This window comes from Engystomops pustulosus, chromosome 6, assembly GCF_040894005.1.
Source record: "Engystomops pustulosus chromosome 6, aEngPut4.maternal, whole genome shotgun sequence".
Classification (NCBI taxonomy): Eukaryota; Metazoa; Chordata; class Amphibia; order Anura; family Leptodactylidae; genus Engystomops; species Engystomops pustulosus.
Window position 1 is genome coordinate 128,097,110 of NC_092416.1, and position 26,965 is coordinate 128,124,074.

General features: G+C 39.9%; 1 protein-coding gene across 2 annotated transcripts in view; it reads right to left on the bottom strand.

The window, feature by feature from the left end:
- Positions 1–247: 247 nt before the first annotated feature.
- The window catches only part of CDH4 (cadherin 4), a 512,453-nt gene continuing 485,735 nt past the window's right edge, over positions 248–26,965 (bottom strand). For both annotated transcript variants that reach the window (XM_072110989.1, XM_072110990.1), the window contains exons 8-16: positions 24,973–25,110; positions 18,870–19,055; positions 16,256–16,509; positions 10,708–10,850; positions 10,250–10,483; positions 8,033–8,266; positions 3,013–3,152; positions 2,366–2,530; positions 248–542 (exon numbers count right to left, since the gene is read on the bottom strand). In XM_072110989.1, the coding sequence (XP_071967090.1) occupies positions 336–542; positions 2,366–2,530; positions 3,013–3,152; positions 8,033–8,266; positions 10,250–10,483; positions 10,708–10,850; positions 16,256–16,509; positions 18,870–19,055; positions 24,973–25,110 (1,701 nt within the window). In that variant the 3' untranslated portion in view covers positions 248–335. The remainder of the gene's footprint in view (positions 543–2,365; positions 2,531–3,012; positions 3,153–8,032; positions 8,267–10,249; positions 10,484–10,707; positions 10,851–16,255; positions 16,510–18,869; positions 19,056–24,972; positions 25,111–26,965) is intronic.

Here is a 26,965-nt window from a genome sequence, read left to right on the forward strand (position 1 = left end):
GTGTCCTGACCATTTCAGGTGCAGTGGTCAATCCCTGACTACATGCCTCTTGCTATGCTTTCCAATATGTTTTATCTATTGTAGAACAGAATTTAAGTGAAATCCTTTTACCTGGTGCAGAGAGAAATATAAAAATCAGGATAAAAGGTATGTTTGCTTTAGACATTTGCCAAGCGGGAATGGAATGAAGCCAAGAAAGAAAGTTTGCCTAATTTAGCACTAAAAAGAACGCAGTCAGGAAGGGGGGTGGGAGTTGGGAGTTTAATAATAAAAAAAATGAAAGCTGCCACTGTACAACTGAGGAGGTTATCTTCTGATAAGATGCAGATGTTCCGTCAATCCTCCTCCCCACCGCCATACAAATCGGCCAGTTTTTTGAAACGAGGGCCCCAGTCATTTAAGTACTCAAAGTCTTGGTCCTCAGAGCTAGAGGAATTGAGAGAACTAACAGAGCCGGCTGTGGAACCACTGCCTTCATAGTCGAAAACCAGGAGAGAGTCATAAGGTGGTGCTGTAGGATCGTTGTCTGCTGCTCGCAGCCCCTGAGAAGGAAGAAAGTAAAAGGTTAGACTCTGAAGAGAGATGGACATTTTCTACTTCAATTCCAAACCAACCTGATCTGTGGACTTATAGGAGACAGTGAAAGATAATTGCATGAAGAAAGGCAACAGTGGCCAGTGGCAGAGGACGCTATCTAACACCGCTGCGGCGTACAATAGAAACGCCAGACCCCTCTCAGGCATTTCACTGAATTTTAATGCAGGATTATATTGTGTGTGTGCGTGGGGGGTCATGTTATAATAAATGTGCGACCCTGACTCATTTCAATAATATGCAGAGCAACTGACTACTGTAATAAGGTATGACTTTTGGTTTGGAGAGCTTTAAGTTACATCTGACACCCTATATGCCGCAGGTGCAGCAACTGATCTGGCACATGCAAGTACATAGTAATCATTGAGTCACCACCAACATTGTTTAATATGTACGGTACACAACATCTCAGCGATTGTTCAATTCAAATACATTCTTGCTTGAATGTGCTTGAGTGATAAAAAAAAGAAAATTAATTGTATAACCCGTCCACCGGTCCTTTAGTAATGGCCACTGCACCTTCAGCTGTTCTCTTGTGAAGCCAACTTTGGGCAGCTCTCTACTTGCCTCCAGTGGTGACCTTTCTATGGCCCAAAGTTTAAAGTTCTCCGGCTTTATCACTATTTAATTTGGTGGAATGCTTTATACTTATACATAAAAATCTGCATCATTATGTCCATAATGTGACAGTCACTAATTTATATAATATATTGGGAGAGAAAACAAAATACTGGATTGCTACTTTAACAATAACCACCAGCATAGTAGGAGTCAATTTCATTTACCTCCCTGTGAATACCAGGGACATTAACCTACAATGGGAATAGAAAACAGATCAGTGACTTTTTAATGAATTTTTCAACACTGAGATCTTGAGGTTCCTTGTTAGGTGGAGGTACTGATTAAATGTGAGGCATCTCTTCTACAAGATAAACCTTGGATTAGTGGTCATTTAATTAGAAAGCTGATTGCAATACCATCAGACAGTTAAAAACCTACAAACCCAAGATTCTGATATGTAACAATTTACAGACTCAGCGAAGCTGTGTGGGTCTGAAGAGCAAAACACTGACAGATAAAAAGCCAGAACAATATGTTATTCTAATTAAAACACGGCTGCATTTAATATTCCTGACTTCTGCCAAACGTCTCGGAGGAAATAAAATCTCGATTTGATTAGAAAATAGAAAAGCACTTTCTTTAATAAAAGAGACTATGCTCACAAAGGAACATACAGACTGTTATATTACTGATTCAAAATATGGTTAGCCGAGTTCTTTGTGTCTAGAATTTCGAGATCCATCATCCTAGGGAATCTTGTGTGGACTAACACGAATAAAAGGTTCATTTACAACACAACTCCATATTGTTCATGGAGAGTGAAGAAGATCCACACAGTCACCATTCAGAGCCATAACAGCTTTATTCCTAGTCCAACTGAAATTCACTATGGACTTGTTTGCAGAATGTGAGGAATAAGTATTTGAACAATTGTCAGTATGGACCACAAAGCAAACCTGTGACTAGGAATGTGGTGAGTCCCAGGGAAGGGACCTGTGGCAGCATTGTGTGCCTGTGTCTCAGTCTCATTTTTTCTGGCGCCCCCAGCTAATAAATGGGTCGGAGAGCAGAACATGCGGCAAGAGCGCCACAAAACTGGTGGAAACGCTATAGTAAATGCCTCCCAATGTGCATCTAACCATTCTACTATAACAGGATATATTGTACAGCACATAGAAGTTTGCATGATAAGCGCGTAATAAATAGTTACCTCGGTGATAAAATCTCCAATATCACCTGGGTGTGGAATGACAGGTCTTATTGGATATTGTGGCTCAGCACCCACAGGCCTCTCGTCCACCCGTCTGACACCTGCCACTTTGCTCAAAACGTGATCGAGTGTCTCAGGCTGTTGCAACTGACTCAAATCATAGTCCTGGAGCGAAAACACAAGGTGTAGATATTTGCATAGTATCTATATCATCATGTAACTGCTGCAGTGATCTCAAAGCTGCAGACAGTGATAGATATGAGTCATATCTTTGTGTAAGCTGTTTAGCAGGAATTATATAGCAGTTACAGAGAGCTAAGATCACAGCAGTGTGAGGATACATCCACACTGCACATGGCGAAGCTAGAATCCTGGAATATACATCAAATTTTTCACACATTGCTATTACTAATAACATCCACAAAGGATGTTAAAAGATGTCATGGGCTGCCACGTAATGCTGGCTACAGTATTGCTGGTTACTTCTAGTGATCAGATCACATACTACATCATGTCACATTTTCTCACACACCCTTCTCACTCTTACATTGCTATTGCACTTATATTTATTTTTCTCCCATTGGCCTATCTCTCTATTATAAGAGGTATAGGCAGCAATAATCACGTATCTGTAATATGGACATTACCTGGTCCTCCTCGCCGCCTCCCTCTTCATCATACTTCAGTATGTTGTCTCTGACATCGTCCTCTGGATCAATCAATAACTGCTTCGTATGACGTTCCTTTTCTCTGCGCTTCATCCACATGACAAATAGAAGAACCATCGCTGGAAGTAAAAGGACAATTGGTTCAGTTGCATATATTGCAAATGCAATAATTCTTAAAATATCTTCCACTATAAGGCTCTACCTATGAATATGACTCTGAACAAGCTATTATTAATTGATATACATATTTATACACACAATCTATATTGAAAGTTTATGCCAAATTGTTTATTCTACTGTTCCAAAATCTGGTATCTTGAATAAAACTTAATAGTTTGTTATACTTTTATTTCTGGTCATTACAGGTTAAGATGCCAAGCAGCTCTTTCATTGCTTCAATGTCAGTACAATCCACTCCTGTTCTTTGTACTGCCATAAGCCATCAGGTATGGTTTCTTGTCTTTGTGGTTCTAGTTTGCACCTATTTTCACTGCTGACCACATTACTGACCCAGGTTTAAAATTCCTGGCCTGGCTTAATTTCCTTCCTCTTCAGTCACCTGCTGGTTGGGGACTGTGACCTAAAACTTTAAGGCCGTGACCTAAGGATTAACCTGCAGTAAAACCAAAACCTCATTTAGACTTCACACTCCAGCTCAGCCATTAACAAACCAGTTGCAGCCGTAAGAATCCAAAAATACTATTCTCGGCCCAAGGATCCTAGAACATTTCCAGTATTTCATGTGGGTGCTGGTTCTATCTCCAACTTTTGTCTTTGGATTCAAGCCACATCTCTCTGCTTTTTAGAGCTGTACCATTATCTTGCTGAAACATCTTCTGACACTTAAAAATTCGAAGAGGCCCTAGCCTGGTTTTTACCTTTCTGGGAACTCAAGAATTCTCTTTCTCCCTAGCAGCGTTTTCTGGTGACGTATGCCGGACATACTGTGTGCAGTACCCTACAGTAGTGCTGTGATAATATCTTCAAATGTAAGGTAGACCTCTAATGTGGTGAGATTCTTGGTAAAAGGAGCAGTCTTATTGTTTCAGAAGTCTATCAGCAGTTCCTTCTATCAAATTCCATACCTTTGTTTTATCTTTGGAAGAATGATGCCTTGATGGATGATGGAAACTAGTTTTCCTATTTTAAAGAACAGTGTACAGTATTCCTAAAGGGGTTATGTAGCATTGCGAGTCTTCTCAAGAGGAGGATGCTTTTTAGGTTGATTAAGATGTTGTGGGACGGAATGGTCTGCTGATCACTTTCCTCAGATAGTATAATACAGCACTGCATCATGCAAGCAAGTCTGATTTTCTTCAACCTGTTTAGTCTTGTCTGATACCCAAGACATTTATATCTGAAGAAAAAAAGGGTCTTCATAGATGGAGCCTTTGGGGTAAGGGGGGGTACTGTCTTCACATTGATTTCAATATAATTAAAGAGGACCTGTCACCCTGCAAAACCCACCCACCAAATGAGCCCCCCATAATCTTCCCCCCAAACCCTTTTCCCATAGCCATTTTTATTTTTAATTTATGTGCAGTATATTTATTTAAACCGATCCAACCTCTTACTAAATAAGAGGTCGGATCGTGTATCCGGCGTGCTGGCAGTCGGGCTTATTCATTAGGGGGCGTGCCGACACACCCCCAGTGCGCCGCCGTCAGCGGTCATATTGTAGGAGAAGCCGGCAGCATCGCATCACCACCGCTGTAAATAAGCCCAGCCCGACCACAGCCTCTGACAGTGCGGCGTGGCCGTCCGGCAATGTGAATAAGCCAGTTGGCGGCTGCAGGCATTGTTAGTGCGGCGCGGCCCCACTGCGGAGAGCCGACAGTGATGCGATGCTGCCGGCTTCTCGTACAATGTGTCCGCTGGTGGGGGCATGCTGGGGGTGTGTCGGCATGCCCCCTAATTAATAAGCCCAACTGCCAGCACACGAGATACACGATCCGACCTCTTATTTAGTAAGAGGTTGGATCGGTTTAAATAAATATACTGGACATAAATTTAAAATAAAAATAATAAAATAATTAAAGCTGCAGTTAGATTCACATACCTGAAACCTTGTTCATTTACAGTGACCAATGGTTGCACCCTGTTGGAACGTACATCATCCAACTATTGGCAAAAAGTATGGGGCCTTTTCTTTTACATGGCGGATTCCACTGCGCTACAAACATCTGCTTCACCATTACAATGTTTGGCCAGTTATCACATCAAAAATCCAAAGTTGGCTCCCCAGATTTGTTTTCTATACTACACCTCAACCATGACATGAATATATAAGATCATATACACAATTCTTGATAGACAGCTGCTAGCAATAAATGATGACCAATTCTCCAACAAAACTACTTAACATAAACTGATCACAGCAGTTTATTTCTAGTAGCAACTATTCAAATTTGGTAAACGCTGCAAAAAATCATTTGGGCTGCAACATAAAATATGCAACTTAATATTAGTAAAATTCTGATAGTAAAGGGCTGTAGATTAGAAGTAATTCTGTCTGATCATAAAACAATTTTTTTGAAAACAAACAAATCCCAAAAGCAGAAAAATGACTGAATCAGTAAAAGCTTTCAAGAGAACTGAACATGAGCTTGTAATGAAAGGACCGCTCTCAATTACCCTTCAAACAGAATTAACTTCATCTGATGCTCGGCTGCTGGATTTTAAACAAACATGAAAGTTAAACATATGCAGAAGTAACAAAATGCCGGCTCAGTGATTGTTCTCTGTTGCACTCCATGCTAATGATCCCCCTTGATTATGGTCACCTTGCTCCCAGGGCTGAGTGATTGGAATACATTTTGGGTGTAAACAGCAGCGTGGTGACATTGTGTGTCTAGCAAGGACAAATGTGCTTTTAGGGCACACTTCGATACAGCAATGTGTCGCACAGTAGCTAATAGTCATAGATTTTAAGGGGGACATTTATCAGGTCTTCTATGTTTGAAAATGTATTGCAATTATTATCTTCACCCCAGCTCCAGGGAAAGTGGGCGTGGAGGGGCATGAAGGGGGGCAATGATGGTGACGGAGTGGTCAGTTGTGGGCATACTACGCAAGCATTCACCTTAAAAGTTTTCATGATTTCTGTGCAAAACTATGCCAACTAGCAGCTGGCATCGTTTTGGTCATTGGAGCAACCACCATCTGGATACATGAGTTTGCCTAAGCCTCTTTGTATGTCCAGTAGTGCCGGAGGGGCAGGGCTTCCATCACTCCAAGCAGAGGCTCTCTGCAAACCTTTATACAATGTTGTTCCCACAGCCGCAGTTCTTATCGTCCGATTGTGCATCACAAGATTTGCAGAGAGCCGGGTGACGTCACCGGCTCTATGCTTGGAGAGTGGGAGAGAGGCATAAGGAGAGCACTGAATAAATTAAAATACAGACAAGTTCACAGGTGCTGTGCAGAGTGCCTTAGGATGATTTGAATAGTTTATTTTTTCTAAATGCTCTATTTATACTGAAATCACATTACTGCAAAGGGGAAAGGTACGGGGAAGTGAGTATAAATCATCTACCATCAGGGATTCTGATTGTTTATCTCCTTTAGGGTGCATTCACACGGCTGTCTGGGGGGATGTACTCGTATATGCGCCCGCATATACATCCCCATAGACGGTAATGGCGGCCCGGCGGTTGGACGATACCACACATGTGTGGCACAGATCTGCGCCGCACACGGGGAAAAGATGGGGAATGCTCTATCTTTCCCCGTATGTGTGGTCGTGCGCCGCTGTTCTCTATGGAGAGGTCACCTCCTCCTCCTCTCCAGTGCGGGCATACCGCTGTGTGAATGTACGCTAAAAGGGATATATAAAAGGGACAGTTATTAACAAAAAATACAACATTTCACAGATATAATTCCAACCAGTCTCTTTCAGTCCTGGTGTATACAATTTTGATTGCCCGGGATCCACCGGAAATCTTCTATGGTCAGGTAGGGCAGATTCTTCTCTCTGTATCCTGCTTCTGCTCCTCCCTCCTCCGTTACAAGGCAAGCTCACACACAGACACTTCCTGCCAGCAAGCAACGTGCACAGACTTACTCTATAACTCTAAAAGCTACAGATAAGAGAAGATCTTTATTCGGGGAGGGGGCGGTGGAGGTACTCCACTTATAGCTCAGATGTATCAGACTGACAGTGTTTGAGATGATCTGTCTCATCTCTCTTTTTCTATGTGTTCAGAAGCTAAATTAAAGTGTATATAAACCTTGTACCCTGATACTCTAAGCACATTGTCAGCACACAGGAAGGGAATCATGTAGTTTCTTAGAGAGTCCCTTCTCACATGCTTGAATTTTACAATGACTATTACTGAGTGATAGTTTTATTGCTGTTTTAGCTCCTGAGTAAAATTGTAAAGTAAGGGGTTAAAAGTTATCTTTATTGTGTTAACATCACTAGGTTGATGTTTCAGAACTTTATTTCATGGGCAAACCCCTTTAAGTAGAGTGCCACAGTAATGGGTCTGAATACTTATAACCATGTGATATTTCATTTTTTTCTTGTTTAATAAATTAGCAAAAATATCCACATTTCAGTTTTTTTCTGTCAAGATGGGGTGCAGAGTACATTAATGAGCAACCCCCCCCACACACTTTTTTGATCATACCACTTGATTGAAATGAAAAAAAGAGTGAAAAATTTTAATGTGTCTGAATACTTTCTGTACCCACTGTAAGTGAGAGGGATATTAGTGTTGAGTGATAAAAGCTGGTGACAGTGTCCCTGGCATATAAAGACAATAGTTTTAATAACTACCTATATGCTCTCTCAAGATTTTCCTTTTTAAGAATTTTCTCAGGTCCACCATGTGATCTTATTGATCTATTCTGGTTATTAAATATTTTTCGCTTCTTAAGAATATACTCTCATAGACTGTACCTATAACATTTCTTTCCTTGCGGTATGAAATGAAATCCTCTTATAATAACCAGAGCATGTTATGAGTTATAATGTGGCAGAGTTTTGTCTACTTACACAGTAGTATAATAATGCAGATGAGGATGGCAATAATTGCTCCTGTGCCCAGTCTAGTTGCAGCCACCGCTCCGATAGTTGTGCAGTCTCCATTCTCATCACAGGGACAGACCTTCACCCTAATGATGGATGTGTTATACAGAGGAGGATTCCCAGAGTCTGTTACAATGATAGGAACCTCATACACTCCTGATTCCAAGTAACCAATCTGCAGGCTGAGGCGTGCGTAGTTCCCTGAAATGACCACAAGATGGTAGTAGAACAACACAGAAAACATGCAAGTCAACTACTTGTTGGACAAAGTTGAGATGCAGTTAATGACCATATCTGCCTTAATATGCAGTTTTGGAGTAATTGGGCAAATATTTTTTACATATTAAAAAAACTCACATATTTCACCAGTAAACACTGGAGCCCCAGTTTCTGCCTCACAGAAGTGTTGGAAATAGTGATAAAATCACATATGGTTTTTCAGATATGGTTCAACTACAACATTTACCCTAAAAGATGACTACTCCCAATTCATGTACTATAATTATAAAACCAATTACTGCAGTGTCAGACCAAATAGAAATTTGTTCAATTTCAACATCAATTGGGTTCTCATTTGCTGTACCTATTAAATTAGAGCATGGGCCCACCATGGACCCGTATTCTCGTGGGACAGTTCAACAGTAAAGTGCTATCCTCACCGGGGGAACCAATTTTTGCATTTGGATTTATTGCGTCATCATGTTTAAAATGAATTATGTGTTATACTTTATGTGCCAGACTTTAACCCCTTAAGGACTAAGCTCATTTTCACCCTTAGGACACAGTCCAATTTTTCAAATCTGCCTGTGTCACAATATGCAGTTATAACTTTGGAACACTTTATCTTACCGAGTTTATTTTCAGACAGTTTTGAAATACATTGCATTTATTTGTAAAAATGGAAATTTTTCTGATATCTAAATGTTATGCTCATCATACAGTTAGACTAAAATTAACCATATGTCTGCTTTATGCTGACATAATTTTTTTATATGTTAATTTATTTTATTAGGACATATGTAGGAGGTTTACAGTTCGAACAAAAATTTTCCAAATTTTCAAGTAAATTTCAGATTCAATACTTTTAGAGGACAGTTCATCTTCATAAGGGTTTTCAAAGTTCAAAGTATTAGAAACTCCCCACAAAATGCCCCATTTTTAAAACTGCACCCCTCAAACTATTCAGAACAGCCTTTGTGAAGCTTGTTAACCCGTTCAAGCATCTCAAAATAATTAAATCAAAATGGAGGTTCTATTTGGAGGTTTTATTTGGGTCCAGACATTGGAACCATTTTAAAAAGTAGACCCCTCAAGGATTGCAGTAACACTATATTTGCGGGTGCAATACCATGTTGTTTAACCTTTATTAGCTTATTTTGGGGTGGGGTCGGAAAAAAATCTATTCAGTAATTGATTCTTATGTTTTTTTTGTGTTTTACACACCAAATAGCATAAATAACATGCTACTTATGTTCTATGGGTCAGTACGGTTACAGTGATGTTTTTTATGTTTGACTTGTTCTACAAAATAAAAATCCCTTGATTTTGAATTGCTGTCTACTAAGCGGCTTGATATTTTTAGTATTTTGTAGATTGAGCTGTTTTAGGGCTTATTTTTTGCGGGAAAAGTTGTACTTTTATTGGTATCATGCAGGAGTGCATGTGACTTTTTAATCACTTTTTGTGTTTTGTTTGTTTGTTACGGATGTGGCGATACTCTATATGTGCTGTTTGTGTGGTTATTTTTACTTTTTATTGTGTTTAGGAGTTTCACAATAAATGGGACATTTAGGGGACTTTTTTTGTATAAAAGTTTTTTTTTAATTAGACTTTGAAACTTTTTTTACACTTTTTTTTCACCCTATGAAAACTGCACAGCAGGCAGTCATGTAAGGCAGACCTGGGGTCCTTCATCGGACCCCGGGGCTGTCATGGAGACCATCGGCAACCTAATGCTTGGCGTGGTGGGGGGCATCGCGCCCCTTTAGGTGCTGCGGTCACGTACAGCTACTGCACGGATTGCACAGGCTCTCCTTCTGAGCCTGTGCGATCCACATGATGTTGGGGAACGTCATAGTGACCCAAACAGAAGCTCACCATGAAGTTCCCAAATGTCACTGTGGCTTAAGGGGTTAAGTTGTAAATGCTTTAAAGGTGAATCCTGTGCTACCCTCTCTAACTTACCATTTATCCTGGTGATAGTCCAGTTCCTCCTTATGGTAAATGGAAGTGTAGGAAGCTCAAAAACAAAAGGGTCCGCACTGGGCTTTCGATCCACGTCCGTAGCTGTGATGTTTATACCACGGGAATTGAGCCTTTCACAGATTTGGGCCTCTTTGGGTTGCAGCTCGGGGGCATTATCATTAATATCAATCAGATGTATCTGCAATGTACCTGTACCACTGGCAGGTGGGACACCTGCAAGCAATGAAAAAACAAAATGTACTTATTTTCCCCCTTTTTGCAGACTGGTGGGGTCACTACAAATGAACTGTCCTTTCCTTGAGAACATTTGTTTTGTGGAATTAACATTAAATTTAATGTTATTACTATCTTTTATATAGAAAGCCACAAAGAGCAGACAAAGAGAACAGGTTGGCAACAGTAAAAAGATTTAGACCTCACTGATCTGAGAAACTCACCATTGTCCGTGGCTATGAATTTGGCCTCATAGATATCATCTTTAACAAAGGGGGATTCACGATCTAAAATGGCTGTGGTAAACACCTGCCCATTTGTGGTATTGATAGTGAGCCAGTTTGCAGGATCATGCAGCTTGGTGTATCTGAAGAGAAAACAAGGTAACACACAATACAGAATTAGACTCACGTTACGTCTTTAGTCTGCAGGTCTACTGCTTTCAAGTTGGAAGACTCCTCTTAGAACAATTTTGGCTGCCAGTCGTGAGCTATGCATTCTGCCACCGTGCGCCTAGGGAAAGGCATTGGTCAATGCAAAGTGGTTTTGCTCCAGCTACAATTGAATCTGAGCATGGTTGGACGGTGCCCAAGATTTTATATTGAGATGGAGCCAGCCCGAAGAACTCAGCTTTTAAAACTTCAGACAGTTTCACTATTACAGTCTCCCAAACTCATTAAAACAACCCGTGGTTACAGATGGAACCAATTTTCTTTTAAGATTGACCTGAACAGGTGCACTTAAATCCTGAAATTCAGCATAAATAGGCTGCTGTGCTATGTGTAGTGTTCATTACCTGCCATGGATGGTAACAAAGAAAAGAAAACAGTGGAGGATAAAGGGTGAGGATTTTATCCATGTTTTTTACAATTACTTTACCTAGTAAATTGCACTGTGTATCATCTGCTTCTCTATGGGGTATGACAGTACTGTTCAGTCAGAAATTCTCTTTCACCATACCAAGTAGCTCTCATTACAGCCATAGACTTATGTGAAAATACCACCCCCCTATACTGCTTATGTATAAAAGGAACATTTTTTAATAGTGGCACACGTATTTCATTTAGGATTTAAAATTTTACAAACTAATCCAAACTTCTGTACCAGAGATGTAAACTTAAGGGTAATTTATTATACACTTTACAACAGTAAAGGAAGAGCAGTTTAGTGCAGTTTTTACTCAAAACATAGGAAAATTAAAATTAAATGATTTATCCTTTTTATTTTTTAGACTATCCTTAAACTGTCTTGTGGGAAAAAGGCTAAATCATTATGGTCTCCAACCGCTGTTGATAGCCACTGCATATGTGCTACAGAACATGTGCAAAGACAGAGGTTGGCAATGGATGTCTTGTCACCCCCTCCATCTGCAACCATATTATGGCCAGAGGGGTGTCTAGGGGCTAAGCATATACAGACCAGGGGGCATGGCTGTATGAATAACAGATATATCCATATATCATTATTGTGATGAATCTAGGTGACTTTAAAGAATATACATGGTTGGTCTGTAAGTTGATAGCAACATAGTAAAAGTTTGAGGACCTCTGAGATTGTAAGAAACTGTGAGAAAACACATTTCACTGTTGTGAATCTACAGCTTCACTTACTGAAGGAGTGAATAGAAGAGCTTAACATATTTAGCAATGGTCAAAGCTGGATATCAGTAGAGGATTCAATATCAGGATCAAATACAAGAAGTGTTAGAAACAACAAGAACTAAAGGTCCAAGAACAGCAGTAAAGGATTACTCAAGTAATCCAAAATTAAAATACTGTCTGGACAACAAAGTGTTAAGCCAGTGGGATAGTCAGAGACAAGTCAGGGGTCAGTTCCGAGATTGGTCAGCAGGATATGGCAAGCATAGCACCATAGGCATGGAGACAGAACCAACGAAAGTTTAAGATTGCTATGTCCTCAAGTCCACTGACTTCACAGGACTGCGGCAGTGCCTCTGAGGGGAAAGGAACCGTGGCTGGTAATATACTACACATCACAATACAATTAAGTTCTGTAATCCAAATTAATGTTGATAGGGTGGCAATTTTTCACGTGGCACAAAAAACATATTAAATGTAATGATAGCGTGTCCTCAAAGAAGTGCCATGCACTTGGCTGTCAATCACATTACCATGGACAGATTTTTTTTAATCTAATGGATATAATCAATGATTGAGAGCAAGCAGATCTATAAAAAGACAAAAAGGTATTCATACTGACAGAATACTGGAAAGATTAATAACTTGGCAGATAAAGGACAATCGCTTTAACAATTTAGTATCATAGTAGACACGGTTACCTGTAAATGGGAACAGTAGTGAAAAAAATGTCCATTTCAACTTTGTATCCCAACAATCTAGCTCCTATAACAGGTGATAGTGCGACTTTCAGGAAATGCATCCAGGCCCCTCCTGTATTTGCCCAGTGTATCAGCCATCACTAACACAACATGACTCTGTATTGTAATCTACCCTTTCCCCTTATTATCCTGAAAGTTCTCCTCTGCCCCTGCTGTAGGTCAACTTTTTTATTCTTGTAAAAAAGAAACCCTAAATTGTACCCAATGGGGCAGATTTATCAAGCTGTCGGAAAGTCAGAATATTTCTAGTTGCCCGTGGCAACCAATCACAGCTTCCCTTTAAAATATTCATGAGCACTGGTAAAATTAAAGCTGAGCTGTGATTGGTTGCCATGGGCAACTAGAAATATTCTGACTTTCAGACAGCTTGATAAATCTGCCCCAATATGTGCCAAAATTATTTATAGAGCTTCGTTATACTGTTTTAGGGTGCTGTTCTATCTTAATAGTTCTGCATAATCTGGGATATCAAGAAATCCACGTGCTTCCATAGAGCACATGGCATCTAATTGTACTTCACACTATAGTCTTAAAGGTTTGGGTCACTATCACTAAACTTTACCATGGTAAGTTAAAGACCCTAATAGAGTGACCCACAAAGTATTGATAAAGTTTGTGTCAAGCCGTTGTGACAAGCACGTCATGTGACCCACTAACGTCAGGATTTTCTATTACGTCCTGCTGCTTTCTGGCAGATGGAGGGGTCCCCTTCATCACAATAACTAACTCCCATAGCAGTGGTTGAAAGGACATGCCAAGGACATTCGCACACCCCTCTAACCTCTCCTGTCTCTACATCTACTAGAAGGCAGCAACACACAGTACGTTACATCAAGTCTCCAGTCCTGCTGCCATATCCACAAACTATTCCAGGGTAAGTACTATATGAGTGTTTTTATTAGGATCTTGAACTTATCCTGGTAAAGTTTTGTGACAGTAGCCAAGCCCTTCAAGGTTTCAATTGTAGAATAGTGGAGGGAGGTTGTTGTTTTTTTGATGACTAAATAATATGGATCTCTTATTCTTATGGTAAATGACCACACCAGTTTTTTTTAACATAATTGTGATTATGGTCATTTAGTTTTTTTAGTACGGTTCCTAATAGTTTCCTTGTAGCATTACTTTACTTCAAAAAAACTTCTTAAAATTAAGAATTTCTCTTTCAAAGAAACTATTTCCAGCCATCAATTTCACAAAAAAACAAACAAAAGGGAAAGGGGCAAGTTTTTCCAACCTTAAAAAAGATAACAACCACAAAGAGAATGAAACACCTTGTGACAGTTTCGGCGATACAACCTGGAACAAATAAGAAGAAATTGCCTCGTTAACTGGGAATGTCTTTCTAAAGGCTTCATTATATGTCCAGAAGCGATAGGAAGGAGCCTCCATGAGTCAATATAATCATTTTCTCTGTCAGCCGGCCAGGCCCCCGAGTGAAGTGTCTGAACCACATAATGATTATAAAAATGTCACAAGTGAAGTGTGGGTAATTGGGCTCACACCAGCTGGACTCTGCTTTCTCTCTCAGTCATAACACAAAAAAAGGAAAAAGGTAAAAAGTCATCGAACAACAGAATTCTGGGATAGCATAAACTGTCCTCTAGTGCCTTCCTGCAGTTGACCCCCTTTTATCTCTATCACCCCCTGGAGATGCTAATACAGCAGCAGGGTGTAGAGGAGGCCTGCTGATAGTGTCTGCACCCTGACACAATTTAACAATGTCCTGAAATCTACTACGCCGGTCTGATGGGCCGCTCCAACCTATCGCGTTGACTGAAAGGTTGTCAATTTAAAGACCCAGAGGATATCATTAGAACAAAGACTCTGTAACAACGCCTAATAAATGTAATATTGCACGGTCCGAATTCCTGGCAATGGCGCTGCAATCACTCTGGTGAATTGTTTCAGAAAAAGCTACAGCCATGGCGGAGAAATGAGGAAACTGATACATTTCTTCTTTGAAGAGTGCGCTTTGTTATGTCATATAATATTGTATGTGGTAATATATAGCTGTTGAGAAGGAGATCAATCAATATACAAGTCACAGCAATATGAGGGATTTCTTGTTCATTTCTTACAATTTACACATTACACATATGCTGTTCATTTTTTCTCCGTTGAAATTTGAAATAGTCAAGTCACGTGAGTTACCTACCCACCATAGAAGTTTTTTTCTATGGTTAGTTTCATTTCTATGAGACTTTTCAGCATGTTTTCACCCACCATGGTAGTCACAAAGAGAAAGGTTAGGACAGCGCTCTAAAATACAAACATTTTTACTACCTCCTATAAAACATATTCAGGCAGAATAGGGGTATTTTTGAAGCACATTGTGAATCCTCTCCAAAAATATCTGTGTGAACATACCTTATAAGTTTAGGTCAAACCATAGGCATTTACTGTTTTAGTTTACAGTTAGAGCAGCATCTCAACTACAATATAATCAGTTGTGATGAAGTTTTATGTAACAGCTGTGAGATAAAGTTTATTGTTAAAGTGTTCAATGGCTTAACTCTTTACACACAGTCCCTGGATAGTCTAATCACTTCATAAAATTAATAACGGAAATATTAAGTAGGTATGGAAAGTTAGTCATGATCCTCTGTATCAGTCCGCAGATTGATCTTAGAAGGCTTTCAGACACAATGGGGCAGATTTACTTACCCGGCCCATTTGCGATCCAGCGGCGCGTTCTCTGTGGTGGATTCGGGTCCGGCCGGGATTTATTAAGGTAGTGCCTCCGACGTCCACCAGGTGGCGCTGATGCGCTGAAGAGCATCGGAATGCACTGGAATACACCGAGCCGGGCTGAGTGAAGGTAAGTGCAATTTTCGCGACACATTTTTTTTTAAAAAATGCGGCGGTTTTTCCGAATCCGTCGGTTTTTCAGTCGGCCATCCCTGGATCTCCGTCGCGTGCATGCCGGCGCCGATGCGCCACAATCCGATCGCGTGCACCAAAATCCTGGGGCAATTCAGGGGAAGTCGGCGCAAGTTGGAAATATTCGGGTAACACGTCGGGAAACCGCGAATCGGGCCCTTAGTAAATGACCCCCAATGATCACTGATGTAAAAGTCACAGAGAAGATGTTTTTCTTAAAAGGGTTATACCAACTATTTCGGTTATCCCCTATCAACATAACGCATGCTCCTCTTGGTGTTCTACCCACTGTTAAAACCGAGATCCCACAATGTTGTCATCAGTGGGGATCTCAGCAGTCAAACCCTAAACAATCACCTTGCTTTTGCCTATCCCAACTTAAACAGTTATTGCAAAACTTTTAATAAGCTGTATTAAAAAGTTTACTATAATCACCTCTATTAATTTCATAAAGTAAAAATAATTCTTCAAAGGTTAAGTTCCACTTTATAGTTACTGACCTCTATATAACAGAATATTTCTATCTTACCAACCTGAGAGCTTGCTGCAGTGAGCGGTCAGGATCCACTGCAGAGAATGTAGTGAGAAGCCGGCCTGCTGGCTCCCCCTCCAGGTGTCTGATGGGGTCATTTCTGTTGGGGAAGTAGGGTGGTTCATTGACATCCATAACGGAAATGGTCACTGCAGAGGTGGACTGCATGGACATCTGGATGCCGTTGGCCAGAGGTGCTTGATTGGTCACCATGATGTTTAGTAAGAAGCCCTTGTTCATTTCATAATCCACAGGCTGAAATGAGGGAACATAACTTGTAACTAGGCTTGTAATTTATATAAAAAAAGTAATGTGAAAAGTGTGGGATGTGCTTCAATAAGCAGAATAGATGTAGCGGTGTTAATACAAGCAATGACTTTAGAAATAATGCTGCCAGGTTTCTATCACCCTTGAAGGGTAAAATAACATTTGAATTCAGCTTTATCTAATGGAAACCAATATGACAGGATGTAGAAAGTCTATACAGTATACCTCTTCTTTCATATTGAAGTGACACTATTACTTTTGGAATCTTCCCTATATAATACTTCCAGCAGTCCCAATGCAGGGATAGTTGCAATGTGACTGTTTATTAGCTGTAATAGTGTATAGATTCATTAGTACAGATTATAGAAAATAAAAGTTTATAATCTGAAAATGTGCCAGATTTATCACATTAGCCAATGCTGTGTGAATAAGTTGGGTCACCTTCAGATGCTGTACTGCTTCAAGACCATTCACATTTATTTAAAGGGGTTGTCCGAGACCTTCCAAAAAACAAAGGTGGCTGCTTAAAAAATAAACATGTACTTACTCCCGGCGCCCTCCAGGTGTCCCGCGCTGCTATCCCTCTGGTCCGAGCCCCATGTAAACAAACATGGCCGTGGAAGCAGCGCTGCATCCAGCTTCCGGTCATACCCCATGACCCCATACCCATTTGTTCCGCATATACAATGCTGTGAATAGGGACGGGTGGGCATGGCTGGCCACCTCAGCTGTCTGTAAGCTGAATGCAGGGCTGCTTCCGAGACCATGCCTGTTTATATGGAACACAGATCAGAGCAATAGCAGTGTAGGATACCCTTAAGCAGCCCCCTCCTGGCCACCTTTGTTTTTTTGGAAAGTCTCGGACAACCTCCTTAATCTGTTTTTTGCATTGAGCCACAATGAGGAGTTGTTAAACACACTGAATAGGAGCAAATACCTTCTCTCTGTGTAGTTTCCACTCCTAAGTTCAGCTTGCAATAAATGAGCGATCAAAATGTGAACTTTTCTACCAAAATTCTGCCGCAATTTCAGAAGATGATGTCACATTGTAAGCCACTGCTCTTTCCAGGTAAGTAATGTATTGTATTTTTGTTGAACAAGCAACAACATCTAAATGAGGTGCACACCATGGAGGCTATATTGTTTAGTGGAAACATAGTCACAATTCAGGAACATGTGGCTCAACAAATCTCCCCAGGATTGTAGATTCTTAAAGAGGACCTGTCAGCCCCCAAAAAGACACCCACCAAATATGCCCCTTATAATCCTCTCCCCAGCCCTTGCTATATCTACCGATTTTTTAAAAAATTTATGTTTGGAAAGGTGGTTTTAACCGATCTGACCTCTTACCAAATAAGAGGTCGGATCCTCATATCCTCTGCAGTTGAAGTCAACCTTATTCATGAAGGGGCCGACCGACACACCCCCCGGCACGCCCCTGTCAGCTAGGACAGCTAGGACAGGTCCTCTTTAAGGAATGCGCTCACATTTATTATGATTTGCTCTGAAGTGGTCTATGTTCTTATAGATCATCAGGGGCGTAACTTGAGGGGGTGCAGAGGGTGCGGTTGCACCTGGGCCCAAGATGCTTAGAGGGCCCATAAGTTCTCACTTTCCCATATGAGAAGACTATTACTATAAACCATACATTATAGTTGGGGGCCTGGAACAGACTTTGCACTGGGGCCCATCAGCTTCAAGTTACGCCACTGTAGATCATATATGTTGATCAGTGGTCTACATTCTTATAAATCATATAATTTCAATAACAAAAGATTTACAGTCTATGGCGCTCTGTATGATTTGAGTAGCTAGACTAGCTGTATACTGTAGAGCAGCTTTTCTTCCACTCCCCAGATCCTGCAGACAGGGTTGCCTCGTGCTTCTGTTGCTCATCTGACAGCAGCCCCCAATGAATTACACCAGATTCTCAGCACAGTATAAAAAGATGATTTGAGGAAGACATTACATCCAAGCTTTGTTTAGTGAATACGAGTTGTTCCTTTACAGACTAAACACTGCACAAGGCAAACAGCAGTGGCCATACTGACAACAGAGGCCTTATTGACTAGAAGCGTCTCTCTAATGACTCCTCTAGATGCTGGTAATAGGATTCCCAATAAAGTACACAGTGCTCCCTGAAAGCTATCAATACATTTTCATTCATTTCAAAAGACAGTTCAATGTGCACACATATAAATAAATAGATTAGAAACATGTACCGATTCAGCAGGGGCTGAATTTTCTGCAGTGGATACACAATCACATTGTTCAGGAGGACATCTTAGTAGTAGATAGAATCAGGAGAAGATTTAATATTTGTCAATGTAAGCATCGCATGTCCTCACCTTTACCACAGTGACAATGCCCTCGTTGGTAACCGCGTCTGTTTTCACAGTGAAGTGACCGGATGGATCACCACTGATGATCTTGTATATAGCATTCCAGTTGGCAGTGTATGGTTGGTCTCGATCTACCACAGTGAGATTGGCCACAACAACATCAATTCTGTTCTCTGGGACATCACCGCTGAACTGTGATGAAAAGAAATGTTATTTTAGTCATTTATACACACAATGTTGAAAGTGAAGTTTAGAGTCTTGTTAACACTATAATCTTAACACTATGGCAGTCCACGCCACAGCACCGAGCCAGCTCAATCATGTATTCTGTATGATTGGTTATGTATGTAAGGCTATCGGCAGCAAGGTCAAATAAGGTTATTAGGTCTATAGCACATACAAATTGAATCGGCCATCCGCTGAATAAATCGACATCTGATAACATTAGGAGACAACCTAGATTACTACCTAGTAAACAAATAGAACAAAGCTTACGTAATAGGTACAGTACCAGAAACAAGCTTACTACAGAGATAACATACTGAAACCAAGTAAACTTATATAGATACAATACCAGAACAAAGTCCCCTACACAGATGCAGCACAAGACCAAAGTTTACTACATGCAATACCAGAACCAAACTTACTACAGGTGAGCGATACCTACACTAAGTCGGAGAGGAGTGTGGAGGAGCCTGCACAGGCAACATAATAGGAACTGAGAACAAGGTGGTAGAGAGGATACTGGATACTGTACTTACAAGTACTAGTTATGCCCATTGATTAAAATGATGCCAGCAGTGCAACAGAAAAAGTTATCTTGGTGTATCAGGGAGTTTCTGTGTGCCCCTTATTATATTAGCCTTGGGTTACATAGTAAATGGTGTAGACCAGTATTTTTCATTGTTTTCACCACCATATGCCCTACCCAAACAGATATTATATTATTATTATATTGATCACCAATTAAAGATGTGTTTTTTACATGTCACTGTTGCAGTGTTGTTGTACATAACTTAAAATAGCTGTTAATAACCAGAATGGAGCTCAGCAATAGCCATGTATAAAGAAGGGGGCCTTACTATCCTGTCACTAATACAATATCATTCTAACAATGTCCATCTTGTGGAGGTCAGATGCAAATAGGAAGCACTTGATAATAATAATAATAATAAAAAAAATAACTTGACTTTGGAAAGTTGAAAGCTGAGTGATTGTAGAATTGAATCCAGCTCTGACAGCACAAAAATCTTTAATCGGTTCCTTGCTCCTCTCGTACACTGAAATCCCTGATACCATCACCTTGTTAGGAAGACAAATTGGGAATTTATCCAGAATTGGATCTGCCACGCTCCCCTGTGACTGATGTAGCCAGCGTCGGACTGACCTTTAACATCTGTTGTGCTTCACAATACCTGATCGTATCACGAAGGAGCCGCAAGCGATAAGGAAAGAGGAGAACTCGTTACGTTCTGCCTGGGGTGTGTGATTACTCTCTCTGCTCAGTACTCCACTCTCAACATTTCCTGCACCGCAGCAAGAGTGGATTAGCTGTTTAAGCACTGCAGAGCTCAACATCCTAAATTCATCTAAAGGAGGAGTGGTATAAGAAAAAGACTTGAGTGCAATCTCTGTGGGTTTGCTGCTCTAGAGTTAAAGGACATCTATCACCAGATTACTGATGATAGTGTGTCCTAATCAGATGGGTCGTTCATTCTAGGGGATGGGGGGAATGTTTTTGAGACTTTTTCTTGCCTCATTCTTAATGAAATATGAACTTTGTTAAAGGGCCGGAGGCGCTCAAACTGCCAGTGCCCGAGCGCCCCTCAGCTTCCTCGGACTTTAACTTATGCAAAGTTCATACTTCTTTAAACTATAAATATTAAAAAAAGTACAGTATTGTAAGTATTGTAAGTAAGTATTGTGTTATTTTACAGTTCACGAAAATGTTGCAAAAGATTGGTGTATGTAGTCCCTTCTGTGGAAACATCTGCTTCAACTATCCTCAGCAACAACTGGCAGCAACCTCACATGATGACTCATCTCATCACTCTAGATGCTTTTCTTTTAACACAAGTTTCCAAAAAACCTAATACATTCTGGAACATTAAGAGCTTAAACATTAAGTTCCAAAGGTATTTAAAACTCAGAAAGTTCTTCAACCTCCAAGGATAATTTACTTCTGGTGCTTGATTAGCCATAGCCTAAAATTTGGGCTTTTGTGGACTCAGCTACGGTAAGCTGCAATCATCACAATGCATTCTTATAGGCCGGAAATGGGCAATACGGCTGCCTGCAGAATTTACAGGATTTAGGATATCTCAATAACTATTTAGCTGTATGGTTTATACAATACAGTTCTCCTGTGGGGGTTCATATGTACACACAAATTTATGCAGTAAAATACAAATGTGTGTTGGAAAAGTGCAGCCAAAATATAAACTGCAAGAAAAAAATATCACCTGAAATAACATGAATATTTTCAGGTGTATTGCAGTATCCTAATTTCCTGAAGTATCCTTATGTACAAAGGAGAAATGTCAAATCAATAGGAGGGAACTAATAAAGTCACGGTAGCTATGAAATTGATCCAAGAACGGCTACAAGTTGTGTTTCATAACATTATCCAGGCTACTAATTAGCAGTTAATTAAACATCATGATTGTAGGCCAGTATCACCCTCATCCAGAATGACAGCTCTTCATGTGTGATGGCTGAAATTGTGAGATCAGAAACTTCTATCACAAATTTATCTCTTTAAGTTGCATTGCAGAAAGAGATTTTTCTTAAGTGATGCGATACAATAATTTACTCTGATGGACATGGACTTGGGGGTTATTGTAGATTTCCTCCGCAGCAAGAGAGGTTGCCTTAACCCCTTATTATTGATGGAGCCTAAAAAGGCTCTAGTGACCAGACATTTTTAGCAAATTTTGTAAGCAGCGGATTAAAGCCATAACTTTTGTGTACTACTTTAAATTTTTTTGCAGTGTTTTCTTTCGGGATGCATAGAACTAGATAAAATGCAATAAAAGTTTAAACATTTTTTTTCATTTTTATTTGGGGTACATTTTTTTTTTAAATTTTCAAATCACTCAAAATGAACATTATTAATGAATTCCCTATTTTGTTTTGGTCGTTTTGATATATAATATGTATAGTCTTGGACTATGGCAATGTTTTTTGTAGTGTAGCGGGGATTTTTTATAATAGGGAAATGTAAATGTATTTTTATGAATACCGTTTATACTCAAGTATAAGCCGACCCGAGTATAAGCCGAGACCCCTAATTTTACCACCCAAATTTATTTAGAAAAATCTCTCTTAAGCTGTTGCAATGCATTTTTAAACGCATGCTTTAAAAGCAACGTGTGACTGCACCCTCAGTTACACAGGAAAATGACCACCTGTCACTGTACTTGGTCTTGTTAGACCCAGCATCTCTGATTAACTCTTTAGACCCAGTGGTGTGCCTCTTGAAACAGGATCCTTACTTCTTTTTGCTGATATATCTTAGTTTCTGAGAAAAGCAAAAAAAAACCCTTTCATAATGATCTAATTGACTCTCAGGGGCTCCTGGCTTGGTCATAGAAGCCCCTTCTGGACCAGTCGTTTGCTATTTATTCCCGTCCATTCGGCTCTCTGGGTGGGGAGGAAGGAGGCGGGCACAAACGCTGAATGGAGGCGTGATTAATTAGCAGACATCAGGGCTAAGGGGCTTCTGTGGTGTATGCAGGAACTTCTGAGGCTCATTTGTATAACTTTAAAAAACTTTTTTTTCAAAAACTAAGCTATTAGAAGCAAAAAGAAGTATGGATCTTGTTTAAGAAGGCTGTTAAGAAGGCCTGTAAGTGTTCTTGGTTTAGAAGTACATGCATGTGGCAGATTTCCTTTAGTCTGAAACTATAAGGCTCGTTACTGAATGAAAATCTGTTCCCTACCCCAGTCCTACTTTTCCAGTTAGACATAATTTTCAGTCGGACAGACAATATTTAAAGGACCCAATCAGACATTTGTTATGCATCTGAAATGTAAAAAAGTTTTATCTCCTCATATCCAGTTCCGCATTATACATGTTTCATCTCTAGACTCTGGAATATTTGCATGAGGGAATGACTACTGAATAAAACACGGATTGCCAGAGTTCTGTGTGGCTCCTATTTAGTCCCTGTTTGGGTCCATGCCATGTATATTGGCTAATTGCTGTCAGTGAGTAATTAATAAGGAAATATAGGAAACAGATTGAACGTCGCTGAGGGAAAATACCTTGTAGGAAACAGAGTTTGCATCCAAAAAACTCTAATTCTGTGGCTGCACTAATACATTACTGTATGTTGTCCTGTATATGCGATATTTTGATATCAGATATCTAGATATTTTATTTTTACAAGTGTGAAATCAGGATTATAAATAATGATTTTCAACAGTAAATGAAAGTTTTGTTTTCTGTATCATTTTAGCCTTTCCTTAAAGGACACCTGTCATCAGGTCTGTGTCACTTGTCCTGTCACTACTGCCTGTTGGAGCAGCTCACAAGGATCCCATCCCAGCCTTTATCTTGTTATTTCATACATTATTCATTGTAAAATCATCTATTTTTTATCATGTAAATGAGGCTGGTCACATAGTCAGAGGCAGTGATGTCACCCCTGTTACCCCTCCCCTCTCCTCCCCCTGCTCATGTCTGTGTGTAATGTATAGTAAAGCATACTGTGTGTGCTGCATCTGCTGACATGCTGCATCCTCCTAATATACAGGTGAGAGACACAGACATCAGCTACACAAGTACCTGACATGTTCTGCTATCACATGGCTGCCTGGAGCTGTTGTATCTCTCCTATAAACAGGCTGCAGGGGGCACCAGCACCAGGAAGCACATCATTATACAGCCTCACATCATTATACAGGCTGTCAGTCAAGCACTGGGGGTGTGGCCACCAGCACCAGGAAGCACATCATTATACAGCCTCACACCATTATACAGGCTGTGAGTCAAGCACTGGGGGTGTGGCTGTGCCTCCCACTCATGAATAGAGTGGACAGCTTGAATATGCTAATGCTTCATTGGACATTTCACAGGTCATTTGCATACAGCTTTAGGGCCTCATTGCTTAGGTTTACAGGCATGTAGAGGGACAATGAAGGGATAGAGGCAATGCTCTCTAATGGCAGTTTATGAAAATATATTTGGTTTAGGGGGTTATTTTGCATGACGGGTTCTCTTTAAATAGAACCTGCCATTTAAATGAACCAACCCAAAAAATAACTTCATAAAAAAGCATTGCCCTTATCCCCAAATATTCTTTTCCATGGCTGCCATGTTAAATAATCAGTTTCAAAAATTTTATGCAACTCACTTGATGTGAGTCCAATTATAATAATGGAGTCCTGCATGTGCAGTGTTCACTGCACTGCCCTGTCTCCTTAGTCCTGACTGACAGGTCTTACTGCTACCAATACTTAGGGACCGTCTGCCAATACTCAATTGCAGACATATACAGCTCTGTAGGAATTACTGGGTTAAATGTTTTACAAAGTGCATTGCTGGAACTTTGAGAGAGAGCTCTGTTACATCATTCAGCTTGTCATGTTATGTGAGCAGTGTGATGTCATAAAAGGTTCTTTACCCCCTAACATTTGGAAAATTTACCCCATGTATGTATCTGATCACATGAAATCACAGCATTCCTCCATGGAGACATGGAGAGAACAATAAGTCTATGGAGGCATGCTGTGATTTCATGTGATCAGATACATACATTATGCAATTGTTAGGGGGTAAAGGACCTTAGATCATCCTGGTCACATGACATGAAGTGCTGAATGGTGAGAAGAGACATGGCACAAAGAAGACTTTGGATTTGGCCTAGGAGGACACACCCCGATTGACTAGCAGCTGTATGCCAGGTAACATAGCAAAGTTGATTTCATGAGGATGCAAGGAAAACACTTTTTAGCTAAAAATAAGGGTGGCATTTTATCAATTAGGCTCCATGGGAACCTGTCACTAGCTGTATATGTTAAAAATGCGGTGACAGGTTCAGTTTAAAATTCTTTTATCCCAAACACTTTCTACAAATAACATATGTGACAGTAACAAATCACTCACCATTTTGGAGGTGAATTCAGGTGGATTGTCATTTATATCGGCAACAGATATGATAGCAGTGGCTGTGTTTGATAGTCCGTGATTTAAGCTTCCTTCCATGTCTGTGGCTTGAATTACAACAGTGTACTGCTGGACTTTCTGTAGGGACAGATGCAGAAATATAGGTTATATGCAATAAATTAAATTAATAAGTTAAAAAATAACTTTATTCTAATGGTATAACAAGGGGAATCACAACCAGTTCAGATCATCATAGAGTTCCAAGCTCCATGCATCAATTTGTCATTGATCATTGATGTTTAATGCTGTATTTTACCTGGTTAACCTATCTGTTCACCAGGGATTGTACATCGAGGATATCATATGATTGATGTGCTACCTATGATCTGAGAATAGGTGTGTATAATAGTTGGTCACTTCACCTCTTGAGACAAGGATATGTAACTGTGAGTTTTACATGTATGTGCCAAATGAATAAAATCACTCAGTCAATAAATCGCTAGCGCAGATGATAACAGTTAACTTTGTTATACAGTATACTTTATTAAATAAATAAGTTTTTGTGTCCTTCTTTTTTCCCTGCCTTTCTTCCTAATTTAAGCAGTTTCTGTAAATCCGCTTTTGGTCCCATTCTTTACTAACAGCTCAAAGATTAAGGAACCTGATAAAGTGTCTAATGATCCTCAATAGTCTAATCACTGCAGAGAACTGAGTCATCAAGGGTATTGTTCTCTGGTTATGTAAAGAGTTAATCATTAGACTTCTTATGAGTTAATCATTAGCCTTCTTATCTGTCTGAAGTGGATGGACCCTATAAGGCTCACTGCCTGTGGTAAAAGCAAAAAAAACGTGAAGTGAGCCATGAAGCTGCTTTACATAATGAAGTATACTATTATTATCACCTGCTATGTCCTTTTCTGAAACAAAAAATAAATTGCTTCCAAGGTTTAGTTACACTTTAAATATGTGTGAAAAATTATGACACATATTATTTAAGTTGGCTAAAAGACTGAAAATAAGCACATACATCATGATGACAAATATTGGTTCTTCCTGATATGTTTTGCAGCTGCACAACATCTGTTAAAAGAAGTAATGAGTGTTTCAGCTGTAAAGTGAAGGATAGGACCCAGGAAGAGTAGTTCTTAATCACTACCACATCCATATCATTCGTATAATTGTCCAGTCAAGACGTACATCATCCTCTCTAGGATTCCTTCAATAATGTAATTAAGGATTAGATTGGAAAGTCAGTGTGGATGGATATTTATGCTGGAGCAGTCTGAGGAAACAGAAAGAAGATTCTAAATAATTAGTCTGCACTTGGATTACCAAGAGAAGGAATCTCTAGGGCCTGGAATTAGCCTCTAATAGTGCTTATTGGAGGATTGCACATTCTGCAAATGAATGTTGAATTACTGTTTACTGAAGGGAGAGATTTGGGACATGCTGATGACACTCGGAAGTTAAGATGTTTGAAATGCCAAAACTGGTGTCACTAGGGGGAGGTCTTAGCCCCTTGACTGCCAGCAGGAACATTGCTAATTGCATTTTATAATCAGTGTACAGCATGCATGTATTAGAAATCCACCAGGAAATAAGGTTCTAGAACCATAGAGCTTGCAATCACTGACCCTATCCTTCACTACCCTCCACTGCCTCCAGTTACTGATTACATCTAACATGGGGCATTTGGGACCATCTGCATTTTCTCATTCGGTCAACCATTGCTTAATCGTCTAAATTCTCATCATTCCTTGTATTTTTTAGAAATTCTTAAGGACATATCTTTACATTCTCTATATTCTTAAGTGTGCTCTTGGTCATGGTTAGGGATGTGCTGCTCCTACAGTATTTGGAAGCAGTGGACATAAATTCTGTTTTAACACTGATGCTCCGTCTTGCATTGTGGTCAAATAAATGTATGCTCCATCTCATATGCACATGCAGTACATATAATAGAAGATCAGTAGCTTTCTTTAAAGAAGCTACA